At 40.9% G+C, this 19,236-nt stretch overlaps 1 protein-coding gene across 9 annotated transcripts in view; it reads left to right on the top strand.

Moving 5' to 3' along the window:
* Positions 1–19,236, top strand: part of LOC132396663 (interleukin-6 receptor subunit beta) — a 188,553-nt gene that overhangs the window by 138,073 nt on the left and 31,244 nt on the right. For all 9 annotated transcript variants that reach the window (XM_059974415.1, XM_059974412.1, XM_059974418.1 and 6 more), the window contains 3 exons: positions 2,064–2,194; positions 7,855–7,987; positions 11,639–11,721. In XM_059974415.1, the coding sequence (XP_059830398.1) occupies positions 2,064–2,194; positions 7,855–7,987; positions 11,639–11,721 (347 nt within the window). The remainder of the gene's footprint in view (positions 1–2,063; positions 2,195–7,854; positions 7,988–11,638; positions 11,722–19,236) is intronic.

Below are 19,236 nucleotides of genomic sequence, written 5' to 3'. Positions count from 1 at the left end.
TAGAAGATTGAGGGGGGATCTTATTGAAACGTATAAAATTCTAAAGGGATTGGACAGGCTAGATGCAGGAAGATTGTTTCCGATGTTGGGGAAGTCCAGAACGAGGGGTCACAGTTAAGGATAAAGGGGAAGCCTTTTAGGACCGAGATGAGGAAAAACTTCTTCACACAGAGAGTGGTGAATCTGTGGAATTCTCTGCCACAGGAAACAGTTGAGGCCAGTTCATTGGCTATATTTAAGAGGAGGTTAGATATGGCCCTTGTGGCTAAAGGGATCAGGGGGTATGGAGAGAAAGCAGGTACAGGGTTCTGAGTTGGATGATCAGCCATGATCATACTGAATGGCAGTACAGTCTGAAAGGCCGAATGGCCTACTCCTGCACCTATTTTCTATGTTTCTATGTAAGGTCTTGGTGAGGTAGATTGTGAGGTCAGGAGTCCACCTTATCGTACCAACCAGCGGTCCTTTCAAGAGTCTCAGAACAGCGGAATGAAAACATAGAAACATAGAAAACCTACAGCACAATACAGGCCCTTCAGCCCACAAAGCTATGCAGAACATGTCCTTACCTTAAAAATTACCATAGCCCTCTATTTTTCTGAGCTCCATTTACCTGTCATTAGATTTCAAATGTCATTAGAAATGGGGATGGTGCCGGAGGATTGACATATTGCTCATGTTGTTCCATTGTTTAAAAAGATGTTCTAAGAGTAAACCTAGCAATTATAGGCCTGTCAGTTTGACATCAGTGGTGGGTAAATTAATGGAAAGTATTCTTAGAGATGGTATATATAATTATCTGGATAGACAGGGTCTGATTAGGAACAGTCAACATGGATTTGTGCATGGAAGGTCATGTTTGACAAATCTTATTGAATTTTTTGAAGAGGTTACTAGGAAAGTTGACGAGGGTAAAGCAGTGGATGTTCCTCAGGTTGGAGGCCAGTGACTAGTGGTGTGCCTCAGGGATCTGTACTGGGTCCAATGTTGTTTGTCATATACATTAATGATCTGGATGATGGGGTGGTAAATTGGATTAGTAAGTATGCAGATGATATTAAGATAGGTGGCGTTGTGGATAATGAAGTAAGTTTTCAAAGCTTGAAGAGAGATTTAGGCCAGTTAGAAGAGTAGACTGAAAGATGGCAGATGGAGATCATCTTATAACCTCTATCAGGTTCGTCGCTCCAAGGAGAAAAGGCTGAGTTCACTCAACCTATTCTCATAAACCATGCTCCCCAATCCAGGCAACATCTTTGTAAATCTCCTCTGCACCCTTTCTATGGTTTCCACATCCTTCCCATAGTGAGGCGACCAGAACTGAGCACAGTACTCCGAGTAGGGTCTGACCAGGGTCCTGCATAGTTGCAACATTACCTTCTGGCTCCTAAACTCAATCCCATCATTGATGAAGGCCAACGCACCATTTGCTTTCTTAACCACAGAGTCAACCTGCACAGCAGCTTTGAGTGGCCTGTGGATGCCTGATAATGTACGTCTTCAGGCTTTCATATCAGCTACTCAATAGAAGAGGGAGAAAAGAGAATGTTCGGGGTGGGAGAGATCTTTGACTATAATAATGAGAAATGTAGTCATCAGTTATAAGAAATTTTCCTCAAATGAAAAGAATGTATCTTCTGTAACTACAATTTTTATATATTAATTTTAAAGCAACAATAAACTTATTTCACTTTGCTAAAAGAATGTAGTTACCTACACAAAATGCTGGTGGAATGCAGCAGGCCAGGCAGCATCTATAGGAAGAAGCACTGTTGACGTTTTGGGCCAAGACCCTTAATCAGGAATGTAGTTACCTTTCTGATTCTAAACATATGTTCAAGGTACTGGTGGAGTGCCTTTTATTTAATAGCACCAACTTTGCTGATTTTTTTTTATCACAGACAATTAGTTTAAATTAATCTTAATTATTAAAGCCAATGATTTTTTTTGTCACAAAGTTGAGGACTTTGTCTGAACCATTAGGCAACCCTGGCTGTGTAAAATAATGAAAGTTACAAATTTGCATTTGCTGTTCAAAATCTATTTTGCTTTGATTGTTTCAGAGAGACCAGAAGCACCATCAAACTTAAAATATTCTTGGCAATCTGGAGGGCTACTTCTGGAAAGGAAAGCTTCAAAAGGATATCTGTATCAGATATTGATCACAAAAGCAGAGACTACAGAGTGGCAATGCGTGAGTCAAGAAAATCCTTGGAATGACATACTAAATATAGATGTGTAAATTATGGGGGTCTCAAAATAGAATGAGAAGGAAATCATAAGTGTATAAAAAAGTATGTCAATTTCAAAAGGTATACCATTTTGATCATGAACTTTGTTCAGTTAGTACATTTCAGTCCTTGAAATATCTCAGAACACTTCGCAAATACATGTGCTCTATTACATTTAAAGGACTCTGCAAACAATATTGAAGTGAGAATCTACTGAAGGTGATCTATCTTCAATGCCACCTGCTAGTGTGGAAGTTGTATCAAGGCAAGGGTTAAGATAATATCCAGACAAGGATAGTGTCAGGCAAGAAAGGTCTTTTAAGAAAGTTTTTGAAGAGTATAGCAGCCCTTTGTACAGTAGTGTACTGCAGGCATTTGGCCAAGAGACAAAATAAGGATGAAAGCCACATAAACCAAGAAAGGGACAATTACTAACTTCAAAATATCATGAGTTGTTATAGAAACATAGAAAATCTGCAGCACAATTCAGGCACAAAGCTGTGCCAAACATACCCTTACCGTAGAAATTACCTAGGGTTACCCATAGCCCTCTATTTTTCTAAGCTCCATGTACCTATCCAGGAGTCTCTTAAAAGACCCTATCGTATCCGCCTCCGCCACCATTGCCGTCAGCCCATTACACGCACTCACCACTCTCTGTGTAAAAAACTTAAGCTTGACATCTCCTCTGTACCCACTTCCAATCACTTTAAAACTGTGTCCTCTCGTGTTAGCCATTTCAGCCCTGGGAAAAAACCTCTGACTATCCACACGATCAATGCCTCTCCTCATCTTCTACACCTCTATCAGGTCACCCCTCATCCTCCGTCGCTCCAAGGAGAAAAGGCCGAGTTCACTTAACCTTATTCTCATAAGGCATGCTGCACAATCCAGGCAACATCCTTGTAATCTTGTAGTTTCTGGAGACTTTTAACACTTGTGTTGTGAATGGTGATATATCCTGCAAGTAAGGAATTTGAACATATTCAAGGTTACCAATTGTTCAAAATCTGTAACTGTTATCAATTCTGAGTAAAAACAGCATTTCTTTGTTCAGACTTCAGAACAGTGTGGTAGCTGGGTCCATGCTGTTCTCCTTGTGCATGGTAACTAGAGTGTGATTGTGGGGCGAGTACAAGTTTTCAGAGCCCAGTTAATAGGCAATGACAATTGAATACAGCCCATTCATCACAGGAAGTGCTCTCCCCACCATTAATCACATCCACAAAGAGCAGCATCCATCATCGAGGATCCTTACCATGCACTCTTCTGGTTGCCACCATAAGGAAGAAGGTACAGGGGCCTTAGGTCCCATACCAACAGGTCCAGGAACAGTTATTATCCTTCAGCCATCAGGATCCTGGTCCAGCCTGGATATCTTCACTCACCACAACACTGAAATGATCTTTCCACACAAACTATGGACTCAATTTCGAAGACTGTACAACTCATGTCTCTAGTATGTATGTATGTAATTATCTAATTATTTATTATTGTTCCTTCAGTGTTTGTCAGTCTTTGTGTGTAGTTTTTCACTGATTCTATTGTATTTCTTTATTCTACTGTGAATTTCTGCAAGAAAATGAACCTCAGTGTAGTATTTGGTGACATCAATGTACATACTTAGATAATAAATTTACTTTGAACTTTGAATGACACTAACAGGGAGATGATGATCCAGACAGCAGGAGCACATGCTCCTGTTTTGTGATGAGAGCTTTGTAGATATTGAAGGTAAATTTTCAGCTGGAAAGGTAGGTCCAATCTTAATTTAGTATTTGATTCCAAGCAAGTATGCTTGTTTGATAGAGATTATGAGCTCAGAATTCCAAATATGGAATTTGAAACCACATTCATTCCATTAATAAATGAACTGCTACAAACTAGAATATTTATGTGCCGAGCAAATGCACATGTGAATTTTAAATACATAGCAATAGTTGAGCAAGTTGGGGCTTTTCTCTGCAGTGAAGGAAGATGAGAGGTGACTTGATAGAGATGTACAAGATGATAAGAGGCATAGATAGAGTGGACAGCCAGAGACATTTCCAAGGGCAGAAATGGCTGATATGAGGAGACATAACTTTAAAGTGTTTGGAAGAAAGTATATGGGGGATGTCGGAGGTACAGTAGGTATTTTACAAAGGGAGTAGTACATGTATTGAACTTATTGCCAGGGGTGGATATAGAGGCAGATACATTAGAGACATTTAAGCAACTCATAGAGGCATATGGATGAAAGAAAACTGAAGGGCTCTTTGGGAGGGAAGAGATAAATTGATCTTGGAGTATGTCTGTACTGTGCTGTACTATTCTACAGGCATTAGTTACTTTGTCAGGTACATCTCTACATCTGCTCACTAATGCAAATATCTAATCAGCCAATCATGTGGAAGCAACTTGGTGCATAAAAACATCGAAGCATGGTCAAGAGGTTCAGTTGTTGTTGAAACCAAACATCAGAATGGGGAAGAAATATGATGTAAGTAACTTTGACCGTCTAATGATTGTTGGTGCCAGACAGGGTAGCTTGAGTGGCTCAGTAACTGCTGAACTGCTGGGATTTTCATGCCCAACATTCTCTAAAGTTTACAGAGAATTGTGAGCAAAACAAAAAGCATCCAGTGAACAACAGTTCTGTGGGCAAAAATGCCTTGTTAGTGAGAGAGGTCAGAGGAGTAAATTCAGATGAGCAAATTTGCAGATGACACAAAGCTGGGTAGCAGTGTGAAATATGAGGAGGATGTTAGGAGAAAGCAGGGTGACTGGGACAGGTTGGGTGAGTGGGCAGATGCATGGCAGATGCAGTTTAATGTGGATAAATGTGAGGCTGTCCACTTTGGTGGCAAGAACAGGAAGGCAGATTACTATCTGAATGGTGTCAAGTTAGGAAAAGGGGAAGTACAATGAGATCTAGGTGTTCTTGTTCATCAGTCACTGAAAGTAAGCATGTAGGTACAGCAGGCAGTGAAGAAAGCTAATGGCATGTTGGCCTTCATGACAAGGGGAGTTGAGTATAGGAGCAAAGAGGTCCTTCTGCAGTTGTACAGGGCTCTGGTGAGACCACACCTGAGTATTGTGTTCAGTTTTAGTCTCTAAATTTGAGGAAAGATATTCTTGCTATTGAGGGAGTGCAGCGTAGATTCACGAGGCTAATTCCCGGGATGGCAGGACTGTCATATGTTGAAAGATTGGAGTGAATGAGCTTGTATACACTGGAATTTAGAAGGATGAGAGGAGATCTGATTGAAACATATAAAATTATTAAGGAATTGGACACGCTAGAGGCAGGAAACATGTTCCTGATGTTAGGGGAGTCCAGAACCAAAGGCCAAAGTTTAAGAATAAGGGGTAGGCCATTTAGAACGGACTTGAGGAAAATCTTTTTCACCCAGAGAGTTGTGGATCTATGGAATGCTGTGCTTCAGAAGGCAGTGAGGCCAATTCTCTGGATGCTTTCAAGAAAGAGTTAGATAAAGCTCTTAAAGATAGTCGAGTCAAGGGATATGGGGAGAAGGCAGGAACGGGGTACTGATTGTGGATGATCAGCCATGATCAGATTGAATGGCAGTCCTGGCTTGAAGGGCCGAATGGCCTTCTCCTGCACCGATTGTCTATTGTCTATTGAGTATGGCTAGACTGGTTCAAGCTGACAGGAAGGCAACATTAACTCAAATAACCATGCTTTACAAACAGTGGTGTACAGAAGAGAATCTCTGAATGCATAAAATGTCGAACCTTGAAATGCAAGGTTCAAACTGCAGCAGGATAGCACACTGAGTTTCACTCCTGTACCTAATAAAGTGGCCACTAAGAGTATATTCTATGTTAAAAACAGTAAGACAATATGTCTCAAAAAAATCCTGATGTATTTGGACTCACATTTCATTTTTCTGGCAGGTGATAGGTCAATAGCCTGTTTTACAATCCATCTGATTTTCTGCTTCATTTGAGCTAGTGAAAGTATATTATCAAACATCTGACTTCTTGTATCAGAATGGGGGTAATTACAAAATAATACCCCAACAATGTTAAATCAAATGCTGGGATTTATTGTTAGTAAAACAAGATACAAATAATAAAGTTCATAATATCATGTCCACAGAGGCCTCGCTCTCTTTCAGTTTTGATCCTTCATACAAATAAAGATATGAATCAGGAGGAAATGTAGGCAGTGTAGACCATGGATTTGATTCATCAATAAGGTCATGGCCGATTGATTATAATATCAATTCTACATTTGCGGATACCTCATGTAATTTATTACCCTTAAATTATTAAGAATCAGCTGAGTTCTGTCCTAAAAATATTCAAGGCTGTGCTTCTGCTGCAGTTTGAGAGAGTTCCAAGTCTCCACCCATAGGCAGCACCATGTATCCATGTTGGAGGCATGTCATCAGAGACACCAGTATTTTGTGTGTCTCTGCATGTTGCTCTGGATTTCCAGCATCTGCAGAACCTCTTGTGTTTCCAAATTTTCTCAACTCACTGAAGAGAGAAAAAAATAATGTCATAAATGGATGAAATCCTATTTTAACCAGTGGACTTAGTTCTAGATTTTTCTAAGTTAAAACATCATGTCACATCCACTCTATCCAACTGCTTCCAGATCTCATACATCTGACAATTTGCAAGCATATTTTGTGTAGTTGTTTTTTTTTGCCTGGTATTCTAAATGGGCTTGCAGTGCTGTGTACGTGTGGACTGGGTGTCGAGCCACAGTGCCTGGGGGGTGGGGGGAAGTGGAACACAGCATTCTGGCTGGAGGAGTCAGGCTTGATTGTAGTTGATCATGGATTGATGGCATGAGCTTTTAAAACTTTTTTATTACAATACTTTTTTATTGTAATTTTGGTATTATTTTTGTGTATCTAATGTGTACTTTGTGCTGTATGGGATTGGACTTTGTTCAGCACCTTGACTTGTTTGAATGCTGTTTCATTTGGCTGTATTCATGAGCATTCATATATGTTTGCAATGACAGTTAAACTTGAATTGAATTGAATTTAATAGTTACCTCACACTCTTCAAATTTCCAGTAGATTCAAGTGCAGTGTGTTCAAACTTCCTTCATTAGACATCAAGCAATTCCAGATATTATTCCAGTAAACCCTCTCTGAACCACTTCCAAGACACTAATGAATATCCATTTTCATATTTCATTCATAGAGGGAGCCCTTTTTGCCCATTAAGTCAGTGCTCAGCATTCCCCTCAATTATTTTCCTGTACTCTATTCTATCTCAAGTATTGTACACATCACTGCAGAGCCTTTCATCCCGACCCTACACATACTTGCAGTGGAAACGGTGAGCAGCTTCAAGATTGTGGGTGTCAACATATTAGAAGAGTCATCCTGGGTCCACAGATGCAACCATGCCAGCTTCTCTGCTTTTCTCTGCCGGAGAAGGTGATATGAGCAAATAAATAGGAAAGCTGTAACATCAATGGAGCAATGTATAGCTGAACATCTCCTTATGTTCCTTATCAAGAATGGGCTCCAAGCCTAGGAAATTCATCATCACAAATGAAATGCAACCATTAAAATCCTTTAGAAGACAAAAAAATATTTATAATCATGAATTTTAGAGCAAGGAGACATTAATTATGTCAATATTTCCAAAGTTTAATTTAACAGATTCTGAAGCACTTCGTGGATTGGAACGACAGTCTGCTTATGATTTTCGGGTACGCTGCAAAATCATGGCAACCAGCAGCATTTGGAGTGCGTGGAGCAAAATGTACCATGTTCCTCCAGGTATGTACATACGATGTCTGAAATGCATATTTAAATATTTAGCCCATTTTGTTTGTGCAGACCTCACAGCGAGTAGGCCTTAAGATCAGTCAGGAGAAGCCCAAAGTTCTACGCATTAATAACAAACAAGAGGAGCCATTATGGATTGAAGGACAAATAGTTGAAGATGTAGACAAATTCACCTACCTTGGAAGCAAAATCAGTAAGTTAGGAGGTACAGATGAGGACATCAGAGTAAGGATCGGAAAAGCAAAACATGTCTTCATAACCCTGCGACCTGTTTGGAGATCTACGGCCATCTCTGTCAAAACTAAGCTCCGTATATTCAGCTCCAATGTGAAAGCCATCCTGCAAAATGGATCCGAAACATGGAGAATCACTAACACCAGCTGCAACAAGATCCAGACCTTTCTCAACAAATGCCTCCGGCAGATCCTCCGCCTCAAGTGGTACAACAGAGTGTCAGACCTAGACCTATGGAAGAGAGCAAACCAAGAGCCCATTGTATTCCAGATAAGGAGGAGGAAGTGGAGATGGGTCGGCCACACCTTGAGGAAGAGCCAGTCAAATGTCACTCAACAATCACTCGAATCGAATCCACAAGGGAAGAGAAGAAGAGGTCACCCAAAGCAAACCTGGAAGCGTAGGCTTTTGGATGAACTGAAAGCCGCCGGCCAAACCTGGGAGACTGCAAAGACATCTGCTAGAGATCGCAGAAAGTGGAGGACTTTTGTTGAGGCCCTATGCTCCATGAGGAGCGAAAAGGATTAAAGAGAGATTAATAAACTGTTACTTGGTAACAACATCAAGGCATACGAGTGAAAGGTAGGTAGATGGTTTTGCAGTATAAATGAGCAACCTAAAGGTTAACTTTATTTGTCGACAGGAAAATGTATTGTCTGTGTCAAATAAATTCAGCAAGGATTGTGTTGAGTAACATGCAATTGTAGCCACATTTCCAGCGCCAACATAGCATGCTCACGATTTACTAACCCTAAACGTACATCTTTGGAACCAGAGCACCTGGAGGAAACACACAGTTATGGAGAGGACATATAAAATCCTTATAGACAGCAGCAAGACTTAAACCCCAATCTTATAGATATCATGGTAATAGTGTTACACTAACTGCTAAGCTGCATCCTTTTTTTATTCTATGGGTTATAAGACCCATAGAAGAAGAGAGGGTAAGCTCCTGTCTCTTTGCTCTACCAATTCTCGTGCTTCCCCAAAATAAGTCAAGTGTGTCTACGTAGATTTTAATATACAGTCGGCCCTCCTTATCAGCGAGGGATTTGTTCCGGGACCCCTTGCGGATACCAAGATTCGCAGATGCTCAAGTCCCTTATTCAACCTGTCTCAGTACGGTGGATCTTAGGACCCAGTGGAACCCAGACCTTATTTAACCTGTCTCAGTGCGGTGGACATTAGGATGCAGCGGTAGAGATCTGAATCCGCAGTGTTTCTGTTCACAAAAATAATTACGATCGTGATTGAAAATAAAGTGGAAATAATAAAGCGATCTGAAAGAGGTGAAATGCCATCAGTCATTGGAAAAGCGTTAGGCTACAGTCGGTCAACGATCGGAACAATTTTAAAGGATAAAGTGAGAAAGGCTGTGCCCCAATGAAAGCTACAATTATTACTAAGCAACACAGTTGTCTAACTATTGGGTTTTGATGATTTGGGTTTTTGATCCTTACATCAACCCGGCACGGTGGAGAGTGCACTCGATAACGGCCTGTCATTGGATCGAACGCAGGAAGAAGTTCCCAAGCCTGGCGCTGAAACATACGTTCTTAAGTGTTTTATATATATAGAAAGGTAAAATATTTACTATATACTATTTACTATTTGACTAACTGATGCTAAATAATACTGGATGTACCTGTTCCGACTTACTGAGTAAGAGAACTTCTGATTTTTTTCAATCCCAATCCTTGATAACCCACGCACATCCTCCCATATACTTTAAATCATCTCTAGATTACTTATAATACCTAACATAATGTAAATCCTGTGTAAAAATAGTTGTTATACTGCATTGTTTAGGGAATAATGACAAGAAAAAAGGTCTGTGCATGCTCCGACAACGAGTGCTGGAAGAACACTTCCGGGTTTTTGCGATTTGTGGTTGGTTGAATTAGCACATGCGGAATTCGCGGATAAGAAGGGCTGACTGTACAAGCTGGTGCTTTTCGGGTGTTTTATGGCAGAGATGGATGTAAAAATACTCACTGATGAACATGTGAAACACAGTCTTTTGCTAATTCACTGTTCATGTTTTCAACCCCTAACTATGCAGTTTGAATGACGTAGACCTTGTGCTATGTGATACTATCATGTGGGTTGGGTGGGGAGCAGAATAAGGACAGAATACCACCACCCAAGGTACAACTGGAAAAGTTTTGATAGGTTTGGATACAATAGGGTCTTTTAAGACCCTCTTAGATAGGTACATGGAGCTTAGAAAAATGCTATGTGCTAGGGAAATGTGCTAGGGAAGTCTCTTGAGTAGGTTACATGGTCGGCACAACATTGTGGGCCGAAGGGCCTGTAATGTGCTGTAGATTTCAATGTTCTGTCTAAGCCCTTCACCCTGGTTTGGCCAACTGTTAAACTAATTAATAAGATTGAATATTTCTGAATAACAGACACTCAAAACTTTGATGTTGGGGTTTAAACAAATACATTAATGAATTTTCCACGCATTTTAACTTGCTGAACAAAAAGTAATCAGAGGCAGGGTCACTGCATGGTTAAGAATAACCTGCAGCGAGATCTTGACAAAATTACTTTCTGTCAAATAAATGAGCACAAACATAATGTGCACTTCGCCAGACAAAATGCATTTCATTGGCATGTTTTCACGCTTGTAAGTCTGTGTCATGATGTAGAATCAAACTCTATGAGAAATATGAAATGCCAAGCTATAGGGTGGGTTGTAAAAATATACTGAAATAATAGTTAACGTTGACATTAATTATACTCACTCTACCGGGAAAAACTGTGGTGACAATCAGCCATTTATAATTAATTGCAAACAAAGTTGTTTAAATTTTGTAAAATCTACCCGAATTAATATTACTTACGTAATTGAGCTACAAGGAAATTGGAGGATTTTTTAACTACTGTGCAGTTTCTGTTCAAATCGGAAATACTTGCTGTATCTCCAACTATTCTTAAAGCTTTGAGCAAAACTAGTGGCCAATAGCACACATAAGAACAAAGTACACACAGAAAATGAAAGCTATTTTTCATCACCGGCTGTATCTTTCATCTATTCCAGTGTGAAATATACGTAGTTTAGCAATCTGGTGGAAATAAAATAATGAAAAACATTTTCATATGTATCAAATCATCAATCACAAAGTTTAAACAAATGTGTTTTTTGATATTTTATCAAGAGGTACCTGGGAGCTGTTTTTAACCAGAGATTATCCTTGAACATTTGGGAGAGGTTGGCACCTGTAGCAAACCGACCACAGGGACTTCCTCTGCTTGGTTCAGCATTGGAGGATAGCCAGATAACATTGCCATTTAACGGGGGTTAGACTCGAAGATATCCTGAGAGGTGCAGTGGCGCAAATCATTAATGAGGATTTCTTTCATTGAGACATGTAATAACAGTTTTCTTTTGCTTTATCACAGATCTGAACAAGCCAGAGATTTATCTACTAGTTACTAAGCCATCATTGGAAACAGGGAAACGTTTGGTTCACTTACGTTGGAAGGTACGTATATTAGTTTCAATGTTTCTGTTCAGGTCAATGTAATTATTAGCTCGTGGAGCTACTAAGCCCAGCTGCCCTGTTAATTAGTTGTACTGTAGTATATGTGGGGGAGTAAATGCTTATGAGGTGTTTATTACAGAACATTTTCACCCAAACACAGGAATGACAATGAAAGAGCAGTAAGCATCCAATGAGTTTTGATTTATGCAGTGTTTAATAACTGGTTATGAACTAAAATCTCAGGAACAAAGAACACAAGTCATAAGTGAATCAGAATCAAGTTTACTATCACTGTCTTGTATTCCACTAAATCTTGGGGTAAGAGGTTACAATGGGGTAAAAGCTTGGTCTCTGTAGTGTCAGAGGCTGAGGGGCAAACTGATAGAAGTATTTAAAACTATGAGAGCCATAGATAGGAAAGATAGAACAATTTTTCCCAAGGCTGCAAATATTAAATACTAGAGGATATAGATTTAAAGTGAGAGAAGGGAAGTTTAAAGCAGGTATGTGAGGCAAGTTTTTTACATTGGGAATAATAGGTGACTGGAACAAGGAAGAGGCATGTAGCAGACACCTGAACAGGAATGAATCTGAGTCTGCTGAAGACTGGATAAAGCAGATTGCCTTGGGGATAGAGGACTGTGTACGTTTCTAGGTAGAAGGGAGGAATAAGGTTCGTATTGCTGTTGTTGTTATGTTCTGTTGTGCTGTGTTCTACCAAGCATTATGGGCATGCTAAGTTGACAGCAAAATGTGTAGCGACTCTTGCAGGCTCCCGCCAACCCTTACCCCCACCCCCAGCACACTCTTGGATTTGTTGTACAGATGAGTGGAATTAGTTGGATTGACATCATGATCTGGAGGGTTGAAGGAAGTCATCCTGTGTTAAGTGAAGCTGCTGGAATCTGGAAGGAAAAACAAGCTGCTTTAGGAAGTCAGTGGGTCAGGCAACATTTGTGGAGGCAAAGGGATAGATGAGGTTTCAGGTCTTCAGATGCTCTTTGACTCACTGAGTTTCTCCAGCATCTTGTATTTTGCTCCTATATTGTTCAATATTCTTTCTGAAATAATGATGCAAAGAACAAATATTTTTCCTCTGCAGTTGGCAGTGCTGAATGGCATTTTGCTTTCCCAATGCTAGGATAAAGGACAGAACAGGGTGGGGCACAAACCTCCGGTAAAGGAAGAAAGTGGAGCATAAGTAACAAATGACATCAGAAGAAATAAGAAAAATTAGATTTCAGACTGAATCAGAATCAGATTTATTAACACTGACATACCTGTGTCGTGAAATTTGTTACTTTGTGGCAGCAGTACAGTGCAAGAGATAAAAATTACTGTAGATGATAATAAATAAATAAATAATGCGAAAGACGAACAGCAAGGTATTGTTTATGGATTTAGGGACCTTTCAGAAATCTGATAGTAGAGGGAAAGGAGCTGTTCCTAAAGTGTGTGGTCTTACTCCTCAATGGTAATAATGAGAAGAATGCTTATCCCAGATTGTCTGTATCCTTACTGATGGATGTGGCTTCCCTGAGGCACCAACATTTACTCATACAGTTTCTTGCCAGTTCACAGCCAAAGTTAGTTACTAACCACTTTCCTTTCATTTATTTATCAAGTTGTTTGCAAAGCAGGCTACTTTTGCACTAAGAATGTGCTTGTGTAATGTTATCAACAGCACAAGACTCCACACAATTGGTGTGATTTGCATTTTCAGTTGAGTATTTAAGGTTAATGTGAAAATTGCTTGCTGTTCCATTCTTTCTGTAAAATGCAAACCCCACTCCCTTTTGTGTCAAGTGCAGCTTGGTTATATGCAGGGTACTGCTTTATCACAGACTACTCCACGGGCTGAAGGCACCCATTACAGTATTTTTTCCAAGTAGCACAGCATGCAACTTCAGATCTTGGTTCAGATTGTCTTTGTGACTGGCCTAAGACAACATATAGTTTGTGTTTGAGATGGGTTTCCTTTAATTTTTTTTAAATCTTAAAATTTGTACTATTTTAATGTGATCATAATCATAGAAGTTTGGTTTTATCACCAAGGTGTCTACTAATTGATGGCTTATTACACAACGCTCTGATTCAAATATGATGTAACAGCGTGTAATATTGTAAGTATTTAGAAATAAGGCTGCTGTGCATGTATCTGAAGTTTACTTCAACTTAATAGGTTTGCTTTGACTATGTTGGAGAAGAACACTAAGCTGCACAGCCAGTGAAGGAGGGCTGGATCACATAGATTGCCATATCAAATTAGGGCCATGACAGTGTCTTGGGGTTGCTGTCAATTTCATGCTTTAATGACAGAGAATGCTGACATCATCTCAACCTGAAAATCTGAGCCAGTACTCCAGGTGGTTTTCTTTCCCGTCTTTGTCTGTCTAAATGCTGTACTTTGAAGTGTGAAAAGTAATTGGGAGACTAATAATTACTGGCAAAAGACAATGGCCAAAATTAATAACCTAAAAGCTGCTTACATTAACAGGCTGTGAATGTTTGTGATAATTTCATAGACCATTCTGCTTGTTCATTAATTTATTTCATTCAATTATTAATGTTCATTATGTAGCTTTTTAATTAGATGTTTCAGTTCAGAGGCGTGGAAACATTCTCTTCTGCAAATTCCTTTCCCATTTTCTAAACCATAGTCCTGCTGCAATTATTGATGAAGTTCTGACGTCAGCTTAGATGATTCAGTTTTTATGTTTGTGCATGTCTTGCTGGGAAGATCTAATGTGGCATTATCAGTTTAAACATTACTGGACCTGAATCAGCTGGAGATCAAGTGTCTCAGCACTGAAACCCTGCTGTCTAAGGCCAGCATTGCAACACTTAAAATATATCTAATGTGTAAGGAGCAAGCTTTTGGGACTTCAACACAGTGACATATGATATCTGTCTAGGAGTAATTAGAATTTTGTTAACGTTACTTAATATTGATGGTTGTTAATGTGGAAGAAACTAGAGGTTCCAAGTGCCTGAAGTCATGAAGTATGTGAAATTTGCAAAACTAGGGAGAAGGTTCTTGGGAAACTGAAAGGTCTGAAGGTAGATAAGTCATCTAGACCTGAGGGTGTACACTAAGGGTACTGAAAGAGGTGACCGAAGAGATTGTGGAGGCATTAGTAGAGATCTTTCAAGAATCACTAGATTCTGGAACACTCCAAAGTGGAAAATTGCAAATGTCACGCCACTCTTCTAGAAGGGAGAGAGGCAGAAGAAAGGAGACTAAGGGCCAGGTAGTCTGACCTCTGCGATTGGGAAGGTATTGGAGTCGATCATTAAGGATGAGATCTCAGGTTACTTTGAGGCACTTGATAAAATAGGCTGTCGTCAGCAAGGTTTCTTCAAGGGAAAAACTTGCCTTACAAATCTGTTGGAATCCTTTGAAGAAATAACAACAGGATATACAAAGGAAAATTGGTTGATGTTGTGTACTTGGATTTTCAGAAGGCTTTTGACAAGGTGCTGCACATGGGGCTGCTTAACAAATTACGAGCCCATGTTATTACAGGAAAGGCTCTAGCATAGAAAAACCAGTGGCTGATTGGCAGGAGGCAAATTGTGGGGATAAAGGGAGCCTTTTCTGGTTGGCTGCCAGTGACTAGTGGTGTTCCACAGGGGTCTGTGATGGGACTGATTCCTTTTACATTATATGTCACTGATTTGGATGATGGAATTGATGGCTTTATTGCAAAGTTTGCAGACGATATAAAGACAGGTGAAGGGGCAGGTAGTTTTGAGGAAGTGGAGAGGCTATAGAGGGGCTTAGACAGATTAGGAGAATGGGCAAAGAAATGGCAGATGGAATGCAATATTGGGAAGTGTATCGTCATGCACTTTGGTAGGAGAAATGAAGGGGTTGACTATTTTCTCAATGTAGAGAAAAATACAAAAAAAATGTGGTGCAAAAAGACTTGGGAGTCCTTGTGCAGGATTCCCTTTATTTCAAGAGGACTAGAATATAAAAACAAGAATGTAATGTTGAAACTTTATAAAGGACTGGTGAGGCTTCACTTGGAGCATTATGAGCAGATTTGGGCCCCTTATCTCAGAAAACACATGCTGAAAGTGGAGAGGGTTCAAAGGAGGGTCACGAAAATGATTCCAGGATTGAATGGCTTGTCATGTGAAGAGTGTTTGATGGCTGTGGAGCTGTATCTATTAGAATTCAGAAGAATGAGGGGTGACCGCATTGAAACCTAATGAATCAAGGTGAAAGGCCTTGATAGAGTGGGTGTGGAGAGGATGTTTCCTATGGTGGCTGAGTCAAAGACAAGAGGACACAGCCTCAGAATAGAGGGGTTTACTTTTAGAGTGGAGATGAGGAATTTCTTTAGCCAGGGAATGGTGAATCTGTGGAATTCTTTGCCTTAGGCAGCTGTGGGGGCCAAATCTTTATGTATATTTAAGACAGAGTTTGAGAGATTCTTGATTGGTCAGGGCATGAAGGGATATGGGAAAAGGCAAGTGATTGGGGCTGAGAGAGATATAGGATCAGCAATGATGAAATGGCAGAGCAGTCTTGATGGGCCGATTGGCCTAATTCTGCTCCTACATCTTATGTTCTTTCTTATTGCATCAATGTGCTGAGCATAGGGTAGATCCTCTAAGATTTTGATGTTGACTCCAGGAACTTGAAGCTGCGCACTCTTTCCACAGCTGATCTCTCAATGAGGACTAGCTTGTGTGTGGTCCCACCTTACCCTACAATCAATTTGCTGAATGTGAGATCGTTGTTGTGACACCACTCAATCAGCCGACCTATCTCACATTCCTGTACGCCTCCTCATTGAGGGCACTGATATCACATGAGACAAATTAAGCATAAGTATCAACATGTGACCATGAGGTGCTTTATAAGAAATTTCTTTTGATTCCAAAAGCAAAATTCAGTATAAAGTGAGAAGTACAAGGGACTTGGTTAAGAGTACAACTGGTTGGTAATTTGGAAGTACAATTATATTAAATTTGGGGAGAAAAATAAAAACAGTGGCCAAAACAAATTGAAATTAGTTTCAGATGGAATAAATAAAGGAAGAATTGATGTAAAAGACTAGCTGACATCTTAAAAACCACAAACAAGAGAAAATCTACAGATGCAGGAAATCCAAGCAACACACAAAATGCTGGAGGAACTCAGCAGGCCAGGCAGCATCTGCGGAAAAGTGTGCAGTCGACGTTTCAGGCCGAGACCCTTCGGTAGCACTGGAGAAAAAAGATGAGGAGTCAGAGTTAGGAAGTACGGAGAAGGGGAGGAAGAAATACAAGGAGATATGTGAAACTGGGAGGAGGGAGGGGTGCTGGGAAGTTGCTTGGTGAGAGAGGTCTGGGGTTGGAGAAGGCGGAATCTGGTGGGAGAGGACAGAAGGGTATGGAAGAAAGAAAAGTGGGAGGAGCACCAGAGGGAGGTGATGGGCAGATAAGGAGATATGGTGAGAGAGGGAAATAGGAATGGTGAAGGAGAGCAGGGAGGGGGGTATTACCGGAAGTTTGAGAAATCAATGTTCATTCCATCAGGTTGGAGGCTACCCAGATGAAATACAAGGTGTTGCTCCTCCCATCTGAGTATGGCCTCATCACGACAGTGGAGGAGGCCACGGACTCACAAGTCGGAATGGGAATGAGAAGTGGAATTAAAATGGGTGACCACTGGGAGATCCCGCTTTTTCTGGCAGATGGAGCATAGGTGCTCGGTGAAACAGTCTCTCAATCTAGGTCGGGTCTCACCAATAATACAGGAGGACACACTGGATACAGTGGATGACCACAGCAGACTCACAAGTCAAGTGTTGCTTCACCTGGTTTGGGGCCCTGAACGGTAGTGAGGAAGGAGGTGTAGGGGCAGGTGTAGCATTTGATTTGTTGCAAGCGTAAGTGCCAGATGGGAGATCAGTGGGGAGGGATGAATGGACAAAGGAGTCGTATAGGGAGCAATCCCTGTGGAAAGCAGGAAGTGGAAGTGGGGGAGTTGTGCTTGGTGGTGGGATCCTGTTGGATATGGCGAAAGTTGTTCTTTATGACAGATACAGCCCACTCTATTTCCTTTCTGCCTATCTTGTCAAAATGTCAAAAGAAGTAATCCGTGAATATTTGCTTCCTAGTTTTGGTCACCGTGCAGCCCCATCTCTGGGTGGTTCCTCAGTGCCTTGTAATGGTTATAATGGCTACCAGATCGTACTGGCCTATTTCTAAATGTACAATCAACTCATCTGTCTTGTTTTGAATGGTGCCACCATTCAGACAAAGATCCTTTAATGTTATCTTATTATCTTTTCCTTCCTCTTGATCTACTTTTATGTATGTATGTATGCTCTCTCCCTTCCTTGGTTATTGCTATCCCTTTATTATCCTGTTCCACTATTTGTACCTTTCTCGTAATCCAGTGCCAGTTCCAAGTACACTGCTGGTTGTGAGACTGGGACCATGCCACCTTTCACCTCCTCGCCTCTCTGTGAAGGGCTGTCTTCATGACCAAAAAAAATCACTGAACTAGGTGGGAGAAAATCCCGACTTCATTCAATTAAGGATGACAAGCAGCTCCTCATCTCCTTAGTCGCTACGGGTGGCACTGCCACCGCTGGAGGAGAGCTTGACTCCAACGTCCCCTGGATTGGGCTCAATTCCAACATGCTTTGTTCAGAGGCCGCCCTGGCTAAGCCAAATGGGCCCTGGATTTAAGTGGGAGCTCGGCCCAAGTTATCAGCCAGCTCAACTCCATGCTTAGCAGGGTCTTGGACACTTGTAGGAAGGCATAAGCACTCCACTTGTCCACCCATATGATAAGAAATATAACTACAGGATAGAATCAAGGTCCTGGAAGAGAAGAAGTTTTCCCCATTGGCTGGCTTGTCTTAACCTCCATCGCCAGGGGCATCAGAAACTCAGTAGTAAGTGGTATGGTGCTCACCACCATCAGGTGCTCTGGATTGCCTGTAGGTACATCCCCACCTCCACGGCACTTTTAGTGGGGTAGCTTTTGGACTACCTCCCAGGCTGCAACACCCCTGTGGATTACACTGTCTTGTGGAATTTAAGGCGGGGGGGATTATATGGGAGGCAGGGTTTGAGGGTCGGCACAACCTTGTGGGCCAAAGGGTCTGTAATGTGCTGTACTATTCTATGTTCTATGAACCCGCACCTCCAACAATGCTGATAATCAGCAATTCCATCAATAGGAACATCAAGCCAAAGCTCAGGGTGACTGTTAATTTTCCCGATGCTAAAGTCTCTGATATAATGTGCCAACTAACTATTTCTCTGTAAAAAGGATCATTGTCCACATTGGCATGAATGACATTGTTCAACAACAATTTGATCTGCTCAAAAGTGACTTTGGTGGTCTCTTTGAATTTCGAAAAAACAGTGGCAAGGACATTTTTATCTCCCATGCTGGGTCACAGCTCTGGGTGTTTTAGCAGGCTCCTCAATTTGCATGATTGGTTTCTGACACATTGACAATTTTCATCTATTTTGAGAACACGTCACATTTTTCAAACCGTT

Source organism: Hypanus sabinus, chromosome 7 (assembly GCF_030144855.1).
Source record: "Hypanus sabinus isolate sHypSab1 chromosome 7, sHypSab1.hap1, whole genome shotgun sequence".
Taxonomy (NCBI): Eukaryota; Metazoa; Chordata; class Chondrichthyes; order Myliobatiformes; family Dasyatidae; genus Hypanus; species Hypanus sabinus.
This window is presented reverse-complemented; position numbering and strand designations above follow the sequence as displayed.